We start from the raw sequence: 21,273 nt of genomic DNA on the forward strand, positions 1-21,273 counted from the left end.
TCATCACTGGGTAAGTTGCACTCTCTGTTGTCGAGCATTGTCAGCAAAGCATAATGTAGATGAGGCTGTGGAGTCACACCAGGCAGATAGAGAAATAACCAAGGAACCACTCTCTTGAGAAAAAGTGAAGGAGAGACAGAGAAAGAAAAAAAAGGGTCAGGTGCACAAAGAAAACTAGAGAGGGAGACGAATATGTATTTTTATTGGGGTGTAGGATGCAACTTGACTCCGCTATGAAGTTCCTGTTTTTTTTAAATAAACCCATGAGGAGAAAACCTCAGACTGGTTTTCCGGGTGAAGAAACACAGAAGTTATATCAAGGGGTGTAACTCTGTCTCCAAATGCTTCTCAGCTCAGCTTAAGGGCTTTCCACTCCCAGTTTCTTCTCCTCTTGCAGGTGAGAGAAGGGGTGGCAGACACGACTGAAGGGAAGGACTCGTGGCTAGCCAGTGTCTTCTTCTGGGCTCTAGGCAATTAAAAGTTCAGCTTTCAATGTGATGGCCACAAATATATAAAGAACGGGTGGCAGCCACGGTCTGTGAATGGAGTCAGAGATCATCTACACTGAGGTGAAGTTCAAGAATGCACCACCACCTGCAGCAGCCACAGGTAAACAACAAGCTATTTAGGGAAAAGGTGGTTAAAGGATTTGTGAGGACTGTGCTATGGAGCTTTGCACTTTTGTGCCATTGGTTCCTCTTCAGCTCCAGATTAGGGACACGGGGTGACTCAGACGGATGAGGGAAGGGCTACGGAGCCTTTCCCTTCTGGGATATTGGTTTCCATTTGGCTCTGAGAAAACATTGATGCAAAGGATCTGTCTGCATTCCCCATGCAGTGGGAAAAAGGCTTTTTCTGGGGTTATTCTGATTAGCAATCTTGTGTGCAGTGCTATACATTTACAAGACACTTTACAAACATGTCCCCTGACCTAAAGACCCTACAGCCTAACGGCAAGTTCCCAATCTGAACAGTCTAGGACGGTGTTTCTCAACCACTGGTATGAGTACCTTTAGGGGTACTCAGAGAAGTCTGGGGGGGTACGTCAACACAACTTCAATTTGGAGAAAACTGAATTATTGTTGTAAGTTTAATAGCGCTTTATTATTTTTGTACTTTTTACACCCAAAAATTTCATCGCCCGCCCAGCTACGATTAAGTTGTTTAAACAAATGTGTTGCAATGGTAGAAAAAAAAATCGTGCATCTGAAAACTCCAGGTACTGGGGGTACTTTTTTTCTTTTTTTAAAGGGGGTACTTTATAAAAAAAAAGATTGAGAAATACTTGGTCTAGGACAGGCCAAGAGCAGCAACTGAAGGAACACGCGCAGCAGCCACGCAAGGGGAGTCGGTAGGTCTCATTCCTGGAGGAAAGAGGTTTTTAAGAAGGAAAGGGGACCCTTAAAAGGACAGAGCAGAAATGTGAAATTTGGAAAAGGCACATGGCTGAGAATGAGAGAGAGAAACAAAAGGAGTGCTGAGGAGACAGGCTCAGCGAGAACAGAGGGATCACATCTGCCGTCTGGTGCCAGGTGAGCCTTGTGAGGCTCCAGTGCATGTTCATACATGGTGGCAAGCAATGTGGGGCTTCTGACACTGGGTTGGCTGTCGCTGGTGCATTGCTTTTAGAGAACAGTAGAAATAGCTGCAGATGCTTCATGCTGTGACAACATTGTCTTTCCTGGTCCCAGAGCCTCTCTAGCTGTCCAGGGTGAGTGACTAGAAGAACAGGGGTGTGAACCGTGAGGGAAGACTCTGCCAAAGAATATTCTGCCCACAGTATTTTAAATTTTTTCTGCAAATGTGATTTATCAATAAATAAATGCAGAGATCCCAGCTGGCAGCGGGGAGCACAGGCCACTGGCTGCACAGATGTGGGAGATCAGCGTCATTGTTCAAATCCCTCCCAGCTTGGCAGTGAGGCTGCACCCAACTCTGACATCACACAGAGGACCGGGCCTATGCCAGAAACCCCCCAGAGTCCTAACCCACCACCCCAGGCACACTAGCTGTGGGCAAGCAGGGTCCGAGTGTGGAGGGGCTTAGTGTAGGGGGATTCAGGTGTGGGTTGAGAGGTTCTGTGTGGTGTGATTTGGGTGTGGGCTGAGTGAAGTGTCTGGGTGTCGGGAAGGAACTGGATGCACAGGGGCTTGTTGGGAGGTTCAGGGTGCGGGGAAATGGGACTCTGCAGGGAGATCCAGGTGAACATTTCTGGGGCTCATCAGGGGGATTGGAGTGTGGGGGGCTCAGTGGATGCTAAGGGAGTGGGACTTGGTGGGAGGGGGTCTGGATGCAGGCTCTCACTGGGATGGGAGTTCAAGTGGAGGAGCTCGGTGCAGTACAGGAGTAGGCGTCCAGATGCAGGTGGAGTGGTGTGAGGCTTGGCAAGAAGATGGGGCTGAGTGGGGTGTCTGAGTACCCAAGGGTCCAGATGCAGGTTGTGAGCTCAGCGGGGATGGGATCAGATGCGGGAGGGCTTGGAGGGCTTCTGGGTGTATGGCTTGGAGGGCTTCTGGCAGGACTGGGGTATGGTGGGGGTCTGAAGGCTTGAGGGTTGGATGGATGGGGAGCCGCTCCCTGTACAGTGACACCTCTCCCAGTGTCTGAGGAGCAATGGGGGAAGAAAACGTGAGGGGTGCAGCTTCATGAAGCGGGGGGAGGTCTCTGGAGGTGGGTCTGACCTGGCCCCAGCCCCAGACCTGGCCACTCCTTACTGAGAAGAGGAAATCCTGTTCTCCCCAGCCCAGCTGGGGTAGGAGCCTCTGGCCAGAGTGTCCCCCAACTGTCCCCCCATCAGGGATTTAGTTCTCTGGGCATCTGAAATGGCACGCCCACACTGCTGGGGAGGGTCGCATAGCCACGTTTGTAGTTTCCCTTCGCTTCCTCATCAGAAAGTCATTGCTCTGTGGGGAAGCAAAGAAATCTGGCAGGGAACATAAATTTTGCAGGAGAAGAGTGTGAACAAAGTACTGGCTGATGTTCAATTGCTTGTGGATAATAGCTTTGTCCATGTTGATCCCATGCTCAGAAACAACATCACTGAGCATAAGGGTCCCATTTTCTAACCTGGGTTTCCCGCAGAGTGTCCATTCAGTATGTGTTGAGCAGCAGAGAGCATGTCTTTCATGAGTGGGCTAGCCAGAGACATACAACTGGCAGACCAACATGAACATGGGAAGAAGGAAGCATTAACTAACCCACAGCAACACTGGGAGGGCAATTGCTACAATGGACAGGCAAAGACGGATGGGCTGAGCTCAAGCTGCCTGCCCTGGTATCCATGGTGCAGTCAAAAATAATCTCCAACTTCCTCAAGAAGCTTGGAAACTCCTAACTATGTTGATATGCTGGAGGGAGCTCTCAGGAACGGCACGTTACAATGTCAGCAGCTCAGTAAAGATTTCATTGCATCTGATTGAGGAGTTTCACTTCCCCTTTGACCACTGCCAAGCCAGTCACTCAGGGTATGTCTACACTGCAGAGTTTTTCCGGAAAAATTAATATTTTTCCAGAAAAACTACACTGACATCCACACTGCAATTGCATTCTTTCAACAGAAAGTCGAAAGAACACAGAGTTTTTTCTGACCGCAGTAAACCTCTTTCTACGAGGAAGAAGCTTTTTTCCGAAAGAACACTTTCGGAAAAAGGCATGTGTGGACAGGGAAGAGGGTTTTTTTTTCCAAAAGACGAAGCCTCCAGGAAAAAAAAATCACAGGTGCCCTGGTGGCCACTCCATCCACAGCAATCAGAACTTAAATGTGAGATAGCGTCCAATGAATTTGGATGCTATCTTTCGAAAAAGCAGATCGCTTTTTCAGTGTGCTTTTGCTGTGTGGACGCTCTCTTTTGAAAGTTTTTCTGGAAGATCTCTTCCGGAAAAGTTTCTTCCAAAAGAAGCCTGCAGTCTAGATGTAGCCTCAGAGACTGTCACAATGCTAGACAAAAAAATAGATCCATGCCTAAACAATCTGCCATTTTCCCATTGGAGTGAACTGGAAGGAACAGCAGATAGGGAGAAGGAGGCCTCCTGGTCTCCTTTACAAAGTTCATGCCCAGACACCGCAACACATGAGAGGCTCCAGTGGAGAACCTAGGCTTATGAACACCACTGGGAATGGAAGTTATTCATAACTCTGAAATGTTTGTAACTCTGTGCAAAATGGTATGGCTGTTTTTTCAAACATTTACAACTGACCACTGAATTAACACAGATTTGAAACTTTACTATGCAAAAGAAAAAGGCTGCTTTCCCCTTTTCATTAGTAGTTTATATTTAAAACAGTACTGCGCTGTCTAAGTGGGGGTAAGGCTGGTTTTTGTCTCTGCTGCTGCCTAATTGCATACTTCCAGTTCCAAACACGGTGTGTGGTTGATGGGTCAGTTTTCAATTCCGGTGTTTGTAACATGGAGGTTCTATTGTACTTGGCACTGTGCTGCAGCTAATCGAGCTGATGGTATTTTTTTCCCTCAGAAAATTAGAGCAGTGCCAGGAGAGAATTTTTGTTCTATCAAAACTCCAAATTCTCTGTCAGAAATGTTTGTTTGACCAGCCCCTAGCTGCAGAACCGCTGTATATTTAAGGGAAAAGGAGTACCCTTTCCCAGCAGCGTGCACAGTCAGGCCTTGCTTCGGCCTGTACACTTCCCTGCTTTCTGCTGCTACAGGATGTGACTCAAGATTTCAGACTGAAGAATGAAAAAAAAAAAAACCCTGCATCTCTGCAGTCCTAAACCACTGTAATAATGGCAGCTGCTGGAGGGATTTTTCACCTGGTGTTGGCAGTCCAACCCTTTTGCCTCTCCGTGCAAGTAGTGCTGCCACTTCTAGTCCCATCCCTCAGTCTCCATGCACCAGTCTGTGTTCTTCCAGCGCTTCTTATTGGGACCTGGAGCTGCCAGTCCCTCAGCAAGTGTTTCCCCCTCCTTCCCTCCGTATGTGATTCACAACCTCCCTCTGTCACCTCCCTCATACCTGTCGTGTCCCTCGCTGTAGGGAAGAGAGGGGACTCGGGTGTATTGTATCTAAAAAGGACTCTTTAGTGAGGCAGCTGGACACAGCAATATACCCCTGTGATTATCCCTGATGAGGGACTGACCTAGTCAGGGCTGCTTAGCATCACCACAAGCCTCTGGAATCAGCAATAGTGGAAGGGATGGCTGACTATGCTAGGTGGTGTCTTCTTACCATTTGCCCTTCATGTGTCTCCATTCTACTTCTTGCCCACACTCCTGCCCGCTCATCATATATCACTTGCTTGTCCACCACCCACCCCACCTTTACTACTGCATCAAAACAGGCCAAAATGTTTGCTCTCCCCTGTTCCAGATCCTATTTCCTCCTGAGGGGCCATATCTGAGTATGGAAACTGAATTGCGTGAATACTGACAAAATTGGGGTTGGGGTGCAGGAGGGGATGAGAGCTCCAGCTGTGGATGCAGGCTCTAGAATGGGAACAGAAATGAGGAGTTCAGGGTGTGGGAGGGCACTCTGGGCTGGGACAGGGGGTAGAATTGCAAGGATGTTTGAGGGCTCAGGTTGGGGAGGGAGTGTAGGCTCTTGGTGGGCCAGGGATGAGGAGTTTGGGCTGCAGGAAGGGGGATCCGGATTGGGACAGCAGGTTGAGGTACAATAAGGGAGCTCGGGGGTTCCGGCTCTGGGCTAAGCTTATCTCCTCAAGCAGCTCCCAGCAGCAGCATGTCCCCATTCCAACCGGCTCCTACCTGGGTCACAGAGACATGGTCAGGTGGCTCTATGTGCTGCCCCACCATCCACAGGTATGTCCCCTGCAGCTCCCATTGTCCATGGTTCCCAGCCAATAGGAGCTGAGGGGGTAGTGCCTGGGGTAAGGAACAGTGTGATGCCTTCTGGCTGCCCCTGTATGTAAGAGCTGGAGGGGGACATGCTGCTGCTGCTGCTTCTGCCCCAGACCCCACTTCCCAGCAGGCGCTCGAGGACCAGATTAAAATGGCTGATGGGCCAGATGCAACCCATGGTCCATAGTTTGCCCACCCCTGATTTTGAACTAGGAAACGTTCCCCAGGAATGCCCTAAACCAGTGGTCACCAACCAGTAGATCAGGATCTATCAGTCGATCTTGGAGCCTCTGACAGGGGATCCTGACAGCTTTGGCTGGGAGGCTGTCAAGTGCCAGCGCTTCAGTTGCCCCTCCTCCCACTGCCCTGCTGCTCCTGCCCAGACCCTCAGAGCTGCCCCAGGAGCCTCCTACTTGTTGTGCAGGATGGAGGAGACAGAGGCAGGAGGGTGCTGGTATCATTCTGTCCCCCTCTCCTGTGCCCCATCTTCACAGAGTGGAGAAGGCGGGGCCTCGGCGAAGGTGTGGAGCAGAGGCCAGGCCTTGGAGAAGGGATAGGGTAGGGGAATTTGGGTCTGAGGTAGATCCTGGACTGACTTAAATTCAAGAAGTGATCTTGTGCTTAAAAAGATTGGAGACCCCTGCCCTACAGAAAGCTTCACCTGCATTATAGGAGATCATACTAATGCTTAGTTTTTATATGGTGCTTCTTATCACCAGCAGACCTCAGAGCACCATGTGAACTTTGGCCACTCTGGGCATACTCGGGAGAGACATGAAGAGCTCCCTCAACCACATAATCCTGTGTTGGGGCCTCACTCCAAAACTTGCAGTCTGAACATTTGCTCACTGGATGGGGCAGCGCTGAGAAAGGTCAGAGTCAGCTCAGAGCTCATCAGCAGGGACTAGTCTGCTCCTGTCTCTCAAAACATTGTAACTCCTGAATAAGGGTTGGGTCTCTTTCAGAAGCTTTTCATTCAGTTGCATGTCCCTAGTAGATGAGGCTGGTTTAAGCAGAATTAACTTTTGGGATATTTGGGTATTTCTTACCCTTAGCACCCCCAGCGAAAAGCACACCTCCGAGTGCACCCCAGAAGCACACCCACTCTCTCCTGTGGTTGGTCTCAGCTCTGTTGCTGTTGCTGTGTCTCTCTCTCCTTGCTGCCCTCATTGGTAAGTATGTACAGGCTGGTTATCCAAGGTTGGGGGAAGGAGATTGTTTGGGGAGGAGTTGGAGGGAGGAGAACTGGGAGTAAAGTGGATAAAATTGAACAAAGCAGGAAAATCACTGCTAGTGAATTAGGAAACAATTCCTAACAAAGAGAGGAAGAGGTGAGAACCCAAACATTTGGGTCCGGAGAAAGCCCTGGAGAATGCCTAGCAGAGAGCCCCCTTCCTTGGCTAGCAAAGCGGGATGGAGAGCGGATGGTGAAGGCAGTGGGCAAGATGGTCTCACAGGGAGTGTGTTTGAGGGGTATGAGGGAAGTTTTGGCAGAGAAAGGAGTTGGGTGGTGGGAGGGGGGTGGGATAAGGAACCTTTTACATCTATATCACCAGTTCCAGGGGTAATTTTTAGCTTCCTACAGCTTTTTAATTTATGTATAGAATTTCTTTAGGTATTTTCAGGACACTTGTCCTCATTGAAGACATCTCTGCTTAATAACCTTGCTCATTGGTAGCAGCAGTAGCTGCACAGTAAGTGCTCCCAGCCAAAGGGGCAGCCTGTGCAGATTTGACTGTGACGGGAAAGGAAAGCCAAGCAGAAGGAATCACAATAATTAGAGATGGAATTTCCCTGCTAGGCTACATTGGCATTGTCTGTAAACAACACTGAATTGTTCCAATCAGTTTATTCCACAGGGATTTGACCTCTCTCAGCTCTTAGGCTTTGTCCAGAGGATACCCTGTTAGAAGGTGTTAACTAGCATGTCCAACAAACTGAACACTTACAAGACAATATAGACTAAGACAATAATTGACATGTTCTAATAACATACTCTTAAATCCTTTACTGGACAAAGCCAACATTACTCAGCTAATGCAGATTCCACCTCTTTCTTTTGGGACACTCATCCATATTCTAATAATTTCTCAGTGTAAAGAAATGCTTCCTCATCTGAAACCTGAAATGTTTTTTCTTTTCCTCCTCTTTATCCTTCCCACTTCTTCCCACTCTCATTTAACCCTCCACCAAACTAAAAATCAAAAATGAAATCATGTTTGTTGGACAAGATTTTCCATGAAACCATATTGATTATAATATATTACATTCTTATTTTTTAAGTTTTTAAAAATTGACTCCCATATCAATTTTCCTTTTCCACCCAATTGGTGGAATTGTAATCAATATATTTAAAAATGTAGAAAAACATCCAAAAATATCTTACTATATATATATTTTAGAAATGTGTGGCTGTCTTGTCTGTCTGTCCATTTGTGAGTCCATTTGTTCAAGAACTTCTACTGAATGGTAAGAGCTAGGACCCCAAATTTGGTAGGCAGCTTCCTGTTATCATAACTAAAAGAGCAAGATCAGGGTTTGGTTGCTCCAGGACAATGGGACGTGCCTGGAATTTGATTGTTTCTCATAAAATGGAAAGGGAGAGGTCTGGCAGGATGGTCAGCTGTGCTGTTTAATGACCTCACGGGGGCAGCAAGGGGACTGGGACACCAGGATCAGGAGTGGAGAAAGGGACGTATTATATATTTCAGAGAGTTTGTCGGTATGTCTGTTTGTCTTCCTGCCAGGGGACATGCACCCCTCCCCGAGCTGTCCCCACTGCAGCTGCAGCAGCCATGGATAAGCATTTCTCACCTGACTCCAAGCTGCTGCAGTGACAGAGGGCTGGGGTTGTCCTCTCTCCCTGGGACTGCCTGCCTACTGAACCCCTCACCCTCAGCCCCACCCCAGAGCAATGACTGAAATGAAGAAAAACACAACTTATTAACTGTGATTAATTGATAGCAATATAATATAATATAATTAATAAACTCTTCTTAAGCAATTCCCAATTTTCATTCACACTTTTCTGTCGATGTTTTCCTCCAAATCAAATTTACTTATAATTTTCCTTGTTTTTGGGAAATTAGCACTCTTCTAACACCAACTATATATCTAACTAGTTGGGACTAACCTCTGTTTGCCCCTAATGAATGTCATTGAGTCAGGATCACTGGTTCTTAGGTAACCACCAACATTCAGATCAGTGATCTATTAATTTTTATCTATATAGTTTCCTTCTGTTGAGTGAAATACCTTTTGTTAGTCATTTTAAGAAATTAACAATCTTTTACTCCTGGTGGTTCTCCAGCAGGGAACGGACTTATGAGGCCCCAGTGTTGGCTACTGCTGGGCAAAGGATGACAGTTTTAATGAGTTGTTGCCTGGCCACAATCACCACACCGACCCCGGTAGGGTCAGAAACTTCTCTTGCCTCATTGACTGAGAGATCATGGCTTGCTTTGATCAGTCTGTCAAAATGGTCCCCACAGCCAGCAGAGAGATAGAGATGAAGGTAGCTGAGCTGCCCTATTCTTTTCCTGAAGGGGACAGTTGTTGGCATTTATGAAAATAAGGGAAGCCCAAAAAGGAGTGTACATATTCCAACTGTTCTTGGCCAGGAGATGGAGAAAAAAAAATCATGTTGCACCTGGAGTCGGATGCAATGGGAGGAACAAGGAAGGAGGAAAATAATGTACCTGTTCTCTCTCTTTTTTCCAGTTACCCTCCTTAATCCAAGCTGTGAAAAGCACAGGACCCTGTCCCAGAGTTCCACAGAGTGGCACTGTGTCACAGGGACAGCTGAAGGGAAAGGTCAGTATCATCAAAAGAGAGAGAGGAATTAATCTCCACAACAGCATTACAGATGAAGGGACCTAATTTGCACCCAGGTGTGGACCAACAGCAAACACTGTCAGAGGGCTGGAGAAAATGACTTATGAGGGGAAAAAAGTCTGGAAATAAATGAAGTCTGTACAGTGACTAAGTGAGGGCAAAGGGAAAAAATGCAATATTCTACAAGTTCTGGCAGAATATGAACAAGAAGGAGGAGGGGTTAATTGAGAATAGTCATAGGTGAGAAAGATAAAGGGGAGGAAAAAAAGATATTTCAGGTAGATATGAGGAAATATTCCCTCACACTGAGGGCCTGTTAGACTATGAACAAGTCTGCCAAAGGAAAGGGTCATTAACTGAGATCTGATCAATACTTAATATTTTGATCAGCCTAGCTACAATGCTCAAGCATATGAAATGTTCCTACACCTTAGTGCCATAGTTAAGCCAACGTAAACCCCTGTGTAATTGTGGCTACACTGACAGAAGAATCATAGAAGATTAGGACTGGAAGAGACCTCAGGAGGACATCTAGTCCAACCGCCCTGCTCCAGCCCCCAGGACCAACCCCAACTAAATCATCCCACCCAGGGCTTTGTCAGGCCAGGTCTTAAAAATCTCTAGAGATGGAGATTCCACCCTCTCCCTAGGTAACCCATTCCAGTGCTTCACCACTCTCCTAGGGAAATAGTTTTTCCTAATATTCAATCTAGACCTCCCATACTGTAACTCAAGACCATTGCTCCTTGTTCTATCAACTGTCACCACTGAACAGTCTCTCTTCATCCTCTTTGGAACCTTCCTTCAGGTAGTTGAAGGCTGCTATCAAATCCCCCCTCACTCTTCTCTTCTGCAGACTAAACAAGTCTGGGGGGCCCAGAATTGGATACAATACTCCAGATGTGGCCTCACCAATGCCGAATAAAGGGCAATAATCTGCGGGCAATGCTCCTACTAATGCACCCTAATATGCCTTTAGCCTTCATGGCTCATATCCAGCTTCTAATCCACTGTAACCCCCAGGTACTTTTCTACAAAACTGCTGCTTAGCCAGTTGGTCCCCAGCCTTTTACAGGGCAGACTTGGTCTGTTGACCTCACCACTAACACTAGGAGAGCAATGCAGAAACCCCGTCCATCAACATAAATATCTATACTACAGTGCTACAACAGCTCAGCTGCAGCATCTTAGCTGTAGTGCCCAAAGGATAGACATACCCTAAGTCATTTTAGCTTTGCCTAAATGGTGTGTGGTTAGTACATGTCAGCTAACTATGGTGGGTCCCATTCTTCACCTTGGTGAGGTGGGCCAGAGAGCTGCCACTTGCCCCTGTTCTTGGGCATTGTGAACTCTGCTCATGCCCTAGTAGGACACAAAGAAAAAAGGGCAGGTTGGAGAGGGGATGTGGGTCCAAGCCGAAGCCCTTCTCAGCTCCTGTGCATTTTTTACTCCCTCCTCCCCTGAGGTAAGGTTACTCTGGGTTCTTGATGCTCAGGGAGGGCGTCTCTTCTCTTTCAGCAACAAGGCTCCAAAATCAAGGCCTCTCTCTTTCCTTACTCCACCCAGTCTTGTCAAAGCAGAGAGAGTTTATAGATTCCTGACAGAGCCGTAATTGATTAAAGTGGCTTACTTAGCCTGTAGAAGGGTCCCGTAATCTAAAGGGAACCATGCCCTCTGTCCCTGTTGTGTCACATATCACATGCTACTCTACTCTGGAGTTATTGATTGTCATGAAACATCATCTAGTTTTAGAGATGGGATAGGTTAAAGCCGCGTGGAATAAACTGGAGGGAACAATTTTCCACAGAAAATGGCAAAGATGCAGCCCAGTAAGGATTTCCCATCTTTTGTTTGTTTGTTTGTTTGTTTGTTCTCCTTGGCCTACTCCTCCCATACAGGGCGAATCTATATGTGTTGCCCAGTGGGCTGGGATTCCTTTCAGGACAGCTGCTACCATTTCTTTAATGACAGCATGACCTGGGGTGACAGTGAGAGGAACTGCACTGGGATGGGCTCTCACCTGGTGGTGATCAACACGGAAGCTGAGCAGGTAACTTACTGGGGGGGAAGTCTCCAGTGGAAATTCAATGCCTAGGCCTGGAGGGGATGGATACACACACACACACACACACACACACACACACACACACACACACACACACACACACACACACACACACACACACACACACCTTACGCTTGAATTTGAGTGGAGAATTCAATCTCCATGTCAATTCAGCCCTGGGCTTCTTCAGCCATCAACTCCACCATCAGACTCAAATTGCACAAGGTCTCCTGATCCCTACCAACTGCTCAGTGATGGTATCTGATTTTTTATTTTATTTTAAATCTAGGATTTCATTTCTGATTGGATAAGAAGAACTGCTACAGGCAGTGACAAAAAGGATTACTATATTGGTCTGACTAGCCAGGAAAGGGAAGGCCAGTGGCACTGGGTGGATAAAACTCTGTACAAAATACCACAGTGAGTATCTTTCAATGTATAGACCATTTAGCATGGTCCTCCTAGTCCAAGAACTAGAGACGTGTGTGTGCGTTGGAAAGACTACTGTACCTAAATGTATTTGATCCCACAAAGGGAAGATTTAGACTATAAATCCATTTTAGGGAATGGAATATAAGGAGAGAGGGGAATCTCTGAATGATTCAAAGGTTGTGCTTTTCCCTACTCCTCCATCTTCACCAGCTACAACCCTTTCCCCTGTGACACTCATAACAATGTGTCTCCGATGCATGAACTTTTCTCTTTTACAGCTTCTGGATATCTGGGGAACCCAATTACCTTGACAGAGAGAGATGTGCTGTCTTGACTGTACAGGAAAATAAATCCCCACAGAATAACAGGAACTGGAATAACATTGGGTGTTCTTTATTACAACATCGAATTTGTGAAAGTGCAGTAATAAATAGTAAATAAAAACTCCATTCTGTGTATGAGAACAGAAAACGTACTGTCCTTCACTAGGGACAGTTCACAGAAATCTGAAGTGAGGGTTTGTATCATTGTGAGCCCTGGACTATTGTCATATTCTGGGGTGCCAGACCAGTGAGGGGTTGTAACATCCTGGCCAGCAACTTGGGGTGCCTCACGATGCTTTGCTGTGGGAGTTGTCATCCTAGCAGCATGTGGGTCACAACCTGCGTGTCTGTGAATAGCTGCTGCTCTAGCCCAGCATCTCTGATCACAGCAGCGACACACTCCAGTTATACTCAGACCTTCACCAGTCTTGGTTACAACTTGCAGGGTGATCGCTACACACTTCCAGTCATTTCCCCCCCAAAACAAGCATTCTGCATAATCTACCCTTCTCATGGACACTTCACATATTAAAGGTCTGTTGCCCCTGTAAAAAGTCAGTTATTCAGTAGTTTGCTACTTTAACTGATGTAGCCCAGTGGGCCAGCTTACCTCTATTACATTCACTGCTTTGCATTTGTCTAGGCTGTTCCTCACTCTGGCACTTGGAGTGCAGAATGTGGAGGCCCACAAAAGACTTTAAAAATACTTTTCCACTGTATGCTTCTGCTTAAAAACTCCCCAAGGTCTCAGAGTCCCTGACTTTGGGTAGTACATTGCCACCACCCAAGTGAAAAAAAAACTTTTGGAACCCCGGAAGATTCATTTGGGAACTTCTTCCAAAGGGTACCTCAAGCTCTTTTACCACAAGAGAGAGTGAAAAAAAACCCCAAACCCTGTATTCTCAGTCTTAGGTGTGCATACATAGACCTCCTATTACCTTCCAAGACACAAGAATCAGATCATAGTCTTAAAAAGATGATTTTATTAACAAAACTAAATGAAATACTTGATAAATCATATTTGGTCGCTAGGTATTATAAAGCAACTAAGAAAAAACAGATTAAAGCAGAGAATTACTCCCTTGGGATTCAGCTTTAGTTACAATGGATGGGGGGAGGCACATGGACTCAGCACAGAGACGTATAACCAAACAAAAAAACAAAGAAAATAACCTGATCGCATCTACCTAATACATTCCCTATCTACTCACATACCCATACTTCCAAGGTTCAGTCTATTTCTAGGCCTGGGTTTTCCTGCCTGGTTCAAGTCATCTTTTCCCCTGGTTTGAACTTCCATAGAAGAAAAGCAGCAAGTAGATACCTTTCAATTCAAATCTCAACACTTTCTTCCCATTGGTTCTCCTGGTTCCCTCCTGTTAGCAGGTGGTGGGGTCCAAGTCCTTACTTGGGACTTCTCCCCGACCACCTATTTGCTCTCACTCTGTTCGGGGTCCCCGCCCAAGCAAAGCCCTGCAGAGAAGAAGCCCCCGTACAGACTTCTCCCTGCTTCTGGTGCTATTTACCACTCACACCTGCCAGAGTTGAGATCCAGACCTGATGGGGAGGGTTCAGATGGGAAAGGGAGACTCGGGCCCTCCCACTCTCCGAGTCTCCGCCCTGGACCCTAGGGACACAGGGACCCTCTGTCCCTGTCTCGACTGGCAGGGCTGTTGCCCTCAACTCGCCAGCCCATCAGCTTGCAATTCCTGCACCCATCCTGGGCTACTTCCTTTCCCCGTGTTCCCTCTTCCTTGTGTCCTATTGCTGGGTCCTCCCAGCTGCCTCCTCCAGGGACATGAACGTCAGACTCACTCTCGCCTGGTCTGGTATCCGTCCCGTCCTTTCTCTCGTGCCTCCTTCTTTCCTCCCCTCTCGGGGTTTCGTCCTGTGTCTTGGGGACAATCTCCCCTTCGCCTCCAGTTCCCCTCGGCATTTCACGGGCAACCTCTTGAGAGACCCACTCTTACCAGGCCCCTTCCCTTGAGGCAGCATTGGAATGTTCCGTCACGCCCAGCACGACCCCTTCACTTACAGCTTCAGCGTGTGTCGCGCTGTCTGATGCGTCCCCTGCCCCATATCCGAGCCCCAGCGGTTGAGGTCCCAGCTTTATGTCCATGCCATTCTGGGCACGAGTGTGGGGCTGTATTGCCCCATCACACCTCCCAACACTCCCTAGGTACCAGGGTTTAACCCTTTAGTTACTGAATGCTAGGATATTTAGAAAAGGACAGCACCTCTCCCATCCATCATAGCATTAGCATAGCATTATATTATGCTTTATTATATTCCATAGTAATGCCAGGAATCTCCAGGTTTGTATCCTGCAAGACACTAGCTTTTGCAGTTAGCATGAGTCTTGAGGCCTGCAAACTTTGGTATAGATAAATTTACCACAAGTTATGGGGGACCAGAAGTAGGATGGAAGGGGGAGTTTTGTCCATAATGACATCTGCTGACCATATAATATGAACTGACACCAGCTTCTGGAAGGTTTGGGTTAGAACATCCAGTTGCAAAGGTGCCATGGCAATGAATTGACATATCTGATAATGGGGTGACATTTATAAATAAACTATCCTAGAGAAAAAGAACACATGGAAAAAATTTAGGAGAGGAAATACAAAAAAGGAAGAGGAGAAACTCAGTGGACATGGTAATATCAATGTAACATATTATAAAAGGGGCAGCACAGGTAGAGATGTAGAGTGAATGAGAGGCCAGTACGATCGCCACAGGAAAACATGAGGAAGGTGATGGTGAGAAAAATAATGGTAAATAGTTCAGGTTGTTCTTCAAGGGTTGGTGTGAGAATATGGATGTTCAGGTGCACATTCTGAATTCTATCTGCCTTGCTGTTAGAATGTGTGTAACTTCATTAAATGTATTCATAAATTATTTCTTTGTAAACATAAAAGAGTTCCTCTTGTGTGAGTGTTGTGCCTGTGCACACTGAGGTCCCCAACCATAGAATAATTGTAATAATAATCTGAGTGGGCCTGATCTTGGGACAAGACCCTGTCAATCCTCAAAGTGATAACAGAATCTTTAGCACAGGCTACGCTAAGGTTCCCAAACGGTGCAGTTTCAACACTGCACTAGATTGGTTTAGATTAAAGAATAAGACAAGGTTGTTAACAAAGAAGATTGTATTTTAACTTAATTCAAATATAAGAGACAAATTTAGAGATGGTTACAAGCAAATAAAAATGACAGCATGTGTCTAACCTAATCTAGTAAAATTGGGTTCAAGTTTTTGTTTAAGTTTGGGTTAAGGCTTTGTCTTATTCAGACTCTTCTAGGATGACTGTCCCTTTGCTTGGTCAGAATCTCTCCCAAAGACCTGCAGGTACCTTTGTCTTCTAAAGTGAAAGAGGGAGAGGGAGAGAGACCTTGGGGTTCTCTGCCCCTTTCTTTTATATTTCAGTTAGACCTTGTAGTCAATTCTTCAGGAGATTAGCCCTCAAAGCAACAATTATTCAAACAGTAAAAAAAAGGGGACATGAAGGGTATGTCTACACTACAGAGGGTTTTTTTTTAAAGGCTATTTTTCCAACAAAACCTGCATTACATCCACACTGCAATCACAATCTTCCGAAAGTAAATTGAAAGAACAGAGGGGGGGGGGGGTTTGGCGTTGGCACTCCTCTTTCTACGAGGAAGAAGCCTGTTTCTGAAAGAGCTCTTTCAGAAAGAGGGGTGTGTGAATGGGGAAGAAGGAGTTCTTTCGAAAGAAGGGGAAAGAGAAAAATCACAGGTGCCCTGGTAGCTACTCCATCCATAGCAAAGATAGCTTCCATGTGAGATAGCATCCATTCAGTGTGGACGTTATCTTTCAAAAAAGCAGATTGCTTTTTCAATGAGCTTTGGCAGTGGATGCTCTTTCTGAAGAAGATTTTTCAGAAGATCTCTTCTGGAAAAGCTTCTTCCGAAAGAAGCCTGCAGTCTAGACGTAGCTGCAGTCTGGTAGTGAAGGAAACCCCGGAATCTTTCTTCCCACCTCTGGGTTCTGAAATGCAAAAGTGCTTTCTCTCCTGCACTTATCTTTGCTTGATGGCTCAATGACCCTGTTTACTGCTTATATGTAAATTGAGGTAAGCATTAAGAGTTAGAATAGATTTGTTTAACAACATGGTTGGATATTAGGAAAAAGTATTTCACTAGGAGGGTAGGGAAGCACTGGGAGGTGGTGGAATCTCCATCTCTAGAGGTTTTTAAGTCCCATCTGGACAGAGCCCTGGCTGGGATGATTTAGTTGGGGTTGGTCCTGCTTTGGGGAGGGGTCTGGACTCGATGACCTTCTGAGGTCTCTTCTAGCCCTAGGATTCTAGGATTCTTTGAAGTTCTGCTGGACTGTATTGTCTGAACATGTGCTAATGGCATCCAAGAGAGGGATTCCTTATCTTTGCATTGAACATTGTTGTATACATTTCACCATTATATTATCAAATAGTGAGTTGTTAGTTTTCAAATGATACTTCACCAGGCATATTTTATACATAGATTATTGCAATACCATGTGGAGCATGAATACAGGGGTGCTTTCAGTCACAGCTTTAAGATGTAGGAAGGTGGAGGTGGAGGATACCAAGTTTGGTGACCTGAACTAATCCTTCCCAGTCTTACCCACCTCCCCCTAAACAAAGAAAACCTTTAACTGCAGAAAATTACTCAAGTGAAATAACACCGGATTTAAGATGGGCTCTGTTTTGATGCCAGGGAGGCCTTCCTTGCACTCAGTCATTAATGTCATGTCCTGTAGGATCGTGCATTTACCTTGGAGCTATCCTTGTGAGGATTTGTCCCTTTTAGCTGTATAGAAACATTAGTGGGAGATGTGAGCACTTCTGAAGAGTCACCTAAGCTGCAACACCAGACTGCTTTGCTGAGCTGAATCTGTAATACATGGTCTGTTCTGATCTTCCTGCAGTTCTGAATCTCTTTACACAGCACCCATGAGCACTGGACAGTATCAGGGACCAGTGAACAAAGACAGAGTGGAGACAAGCGTAGAAGACAAAAGCTGTAAAGAAAATTGAGCAGCTGAGAGCACCACTGGAACTGAAGTTATCGGATAGTACAGCAAATAAATGGAAGGGATTTCAACATAGATTCAGCCTGTATGTAAGGGGACTGTTACCCCTTACTAAAACTCTGTGGGAGTTTTTTGGTTTACCAGCTTCAGAAGGGGAAGGGTTCATGAGACTGACAGACCCCAGAGACAATGGAAAGCAGTCAACACTCCAGCTCAGCCTGACTGACAGGCTGTAAGTGGGGATTGTTCTGGCTCTGTCTCTGAACAAACAAGCTGTGTGCAGAAGAGGTCCTGAAAAGACTGAGAGCTGAAAGAGGAGTACAAGAAGAAGTCCTGCAGCGACAGAACCAGACACAGACTGGCCAAGCAGTGCAGACCCTGTGTTGAGCAGCAGACTGGCAGTGCTCAGAAAGCCAAAAGGAACAGAGAAACAACACAAGGAGCTGGAACTGGCCAAGCAGCACAGCCTGCAGCTGGATGTGGTAAGCTACTGGGACCTGCAAAGTGTGGGGAAAGGCTCTGGACTGGGAGAGGGGTCTGGCCACTTAGAGACTGAGGCTGTGTGGTCACTGCCAGTGCAAGTGTGTCCAGCCTGCAGCCCCTTGCAGCACTTCCAGGGCTTCTAAGGAAGAGACTGTGAACTGTCCTTACACTCTGCAGACTGCTGTGTTGATGTCCCTGTGCTACAGAGCAGGGCTGTGTGTTCTCATTTAACCATTCTCATTGTTTCTTATTCTATTCTCTTTAATCAGTTGATGTTTAATAAATTGTATTTGCTTTGAACCTTATGAAGTGATCACTGGGCCAAGAAGGCCTGCAGTGTAAAGAGAGCACCTCGGAGTGGGGACACCCTAACTCCTGCCCCTAGTGACTACAAGGTCAGGGATTAAGCCCCAGGAAACCTGGGCCCAGCCTTGTTGGGGTTTCAAGGGCTCTGCTACTCAGGAGAGTGGAGGGGGAGCCCTCAGGATCAGGGAGCCGTGGGGTAAAGGAAGTGGGAGTGGGGACTCAGATCCTTTCGCTGGTTCATTTCACCGGGGTGTATAGAAGCCAGGAAAGTTCCCCACAAGAGCGGGACCATTCCCCCGCTTACATGTACATGCAAGTGAGCTGTTTTGCTGAAAAAGAAAATAAGCAGCAGAATAGAGCTATTTTTAAAAATCACTAGATATTTCTAATAGCATGCAGCTGAGTCAGGCAGAAAAGCATGCTATAAAATGATTATGCAGCAATTTGAAGACTACTGCACATCCAAAACAATTTCTGAAAGATATAAACTTCATGAGAACTTATGGAGGAGAGTCATCTGGAGAATTTATGGTAGATCTCAAAACTGCTGAAACAAATTATGGACAGTTCAGATTCAATAATCAGAAATCAATTGGTGACGGGTATAATCCAAAGATTAGACAAAGACTCTGAAAGATCCAGATGAAACATTAAGAGCATGCCAAGCAAGAGAGGTTATCCAGAATAGATTGATACTTTTGCTGGGAAAACAAGGCACTGTTTTGATGTATTGTTTTCCCTCAGTGCAAAGGGAAAGCATAAATGCAGTAAAGAGAAGAAATGTTCAACAAGTCTGTAAAAAGTGAGTTTCAAGAAAGGAATTAGGTTGAGTACAACATAAAGCATTGCACAAGGTGTGAAAGCAAATTTCAGCAATGTCCTGCATTTACACAACATTGCAAGAAGCTCAAGAAATGCAATCATTTTGCAAGAATGTACAAACAAAGCAGCAGATGCACAAAAAGAAGCTATGTATGCACAGTGTGTAGCATAAGGCGATTTGGTACTAGCAGCACAGAAGAGTTTTCTTTAAGAGCTATGAATGAAGTCACTGCAGCAAAGGATTGGACTATTACCTTGGCAATGAATAAGAACATTTTTTAATTCTAAACTATACACTAGTATAGTATACAAGTATACTAGTATAGTATACACTTGTTATATACACTCAAACAAGTGTGGTAACAACATTTATTTTCAGGGTCTATAAAACGGTACATTGATAATAGATTGGTGAAGTGAAGGGCTAACAGCGGAGAGTTCATTTCTACTCTGCACTTGTGAACAGGCCTGTCAATGGTGGAGGGGGAAGGGGAAAAGAGGGCAATTGCGCTGGGCCCCAGTGATTCAAAAGGGCACTGGGGCACCCAGCCACCACTACCACAGGAGCAACACTGGCCAGAGCCTCAGAAGCTGTTAAGGCTGGTGTGTGTGTGTGTGTGTGTGTGCGCGCGCGCGCAGTGCTTGCCCCATCTCCCTCTTCTGCTCAAGTCTCTGCCTCTTCTAGGAGAGCTGAACCCCATTTGCCCAGGGGTCGAGCATGTCTGTCAGGCCCCCTGCTTGTAAATTAGTGGTAAAGTTAAAAATAATATTGAAAAATAATACATTTTACAATAATGGAAGATAGTGCATGTGATCCTTATAAAGAAAAACTATTCTGTCTCTGACAAAATGCGGACTGTGTTTGCTGCAACCAAAGCACATGATGAGACCTTGCAAAAAGTAATAAAACGTATAACTGTAGGTTGGCCTGGACACCTAGTCCATATTTTCTCTTCAAAGAACTTTCAGGCCTGGTTTACATTAGACCAGGACAATTGGCTTAAGGTACACAACTACAGCTACGTAAAATGCTAAGCTAAGCCTTGATGGCATCCACATAGCAGGAGGCTGATGGGAGCAGACACTCCCATTGGATTCCTTTATTCCTCGAAAAAGGAGAAGTACCAGATGCTGGTGGGAGAAGCCCTCATCATTCGATTTAGACATTAGACCTGCTAACTCAAATGCCAAAAGATCGACATCCAGAGTGTCGATCTTCTGGTAAGTATAGATGTGCCCTCAGAGATTAATGGTGTTTTGTTTAGAAACAGCCAAATAACTATTCTAAAAATGTTACAGTCTGGTGTGCTTGTTAGAATTCACAAAGAACATTCAGGAATTAAAAAGAGAAAAGAGGGGTCAGAGATATGTTGTGTTGGCCTCAAATGAATGAAAAAGGCAGTTCAGAAATGTGAAACATCAGAACTTGTAGCCCAAACCCATGAAAGAACCTGTGCCGGTACACCAGGAAGCTTTTTATAAAGTTGGCATTGATTTATTCAAATATCAGGTAAAGACTATGTTTTGATATTAAACTAGTAATATCACTTTCCAGAGATTGCACTACTGGGCAATACCATTGTAAAGCCTGTAATAACATACATTAAATCAGTATTGGCTAGATACGATATGTTTTCGGTAGTAATGTCAGAAAATGGCCCACAATCTGAAAGATATGAATTCAAATATTTTGCAAGGTACCATGGGTTCTAGCATAATATAGCAAGTCCTAGATAGACACAGCCAAAAGGGCTAGAGGAAAATGGTGTAAAAATTAAAAAAAAAAAAAAAGCTCCTAAATCCCTCAAAAGCAAATCTATTTCAAACCCTCATTTAGGATTGCTTAACTCTAGGGTAGCCACCTTGAAGTGTAGATTGTCTCCTGGCTGCAGGCATTATAATTAAGAGAGAGCTAAATGCAAGACCTTCTAATAGTGTGGTGAAAGATGTTACAAATGAACATGCTATAGAAGAATTGAAGAAACCAGACAGAAAAAGACAAACAAACCAAAAGCAAAAAAGGATGATGGAAGAGCATCATTCCCTGTCTACATTCCCAGTATGCATTCCAGCACTTCTGGAATCATGGGACTAGTCCTGCATAGTCAAGGCAAGGTCTTGCCGCATGCGAGCCCCCTCCTTCCCACCAGCACATGCT

General features: G+C 45.7%; 1 protein-coding gene across 2 annotated transcripts; it reads left to right on the forward strand.

Annotated features, from left to right (window-relative positions):
* The first annotated feature begins 298 nt into the window (after positions 1-298).
* LOC102449267 (C-type lectin domain family 4 member E-like) lies at positions 299-12,600 on the forward strand. Of its 2 annotated transcripts, XM_075900834.2 has the most exons (6): positions 299-609; positions 6,871-6,987; positions 9,536-9,628; positions 11,548-11,699; positions 12,004-12,134; positions 12,425-12,600. In XM_075900834.2, the coding sequence occupies exons 1-6, from the start codon at positions 543-545 to the stop codon at positions 12,585-12,587; spliced, it is 723 nt and encodes a 240-aa protein (XP_075756949.1). In that variant the 5' UTR covers positions 299-542; the 3' UTR covers positions 12,588-12,600. The 2 variants fall into 2 exon arrangements, with proteins under 2 accessions (XP_075756949.1, XP_075756958.1); XM_075900843.2 differs by lacking the exon at positions 6,871-6,987.
* Positions 12,601-21,273: the final 8,673 nt, after the last annotated feature.

This window comes from Pelodiscus sinensis, chromosome 1 (genome assembly GCF_052426305.1).
Source record: "Pelodiscus sinensis isolate ZL-2025 chromosome 1, ASM5242630v1, whole genome shotgun sequence".
Classification (NCBI taxonomy): Eukaryota; Metazoa; Chordata; order Testudines; family Trionychidae; genus Pelodiscus; species Pelodiscus sinensis.

Coding starts and splice junctions, on each gene's coding strand:
- LOC102449267 (XM_075900834.2), top strand. CDS start 543: ATGGAGTCAGAGATCATCTACACTGAGGTGAAGTTCAAGAATGCACCA. Junction 11,700..12,003: donor TCAACACGGAAGCTGAGCAG/GTAACTTACTGG, acceptor TTTTAAATCTAG/GATTTCATTTCTGATTGGAT. Junction 12,135..12,424: donor ACTCTGTACAAAATACCACA/GTGAGTATCTTT, acceptor TCTCTTTTACAG/CTTCTGGATATCTGGGGAAC.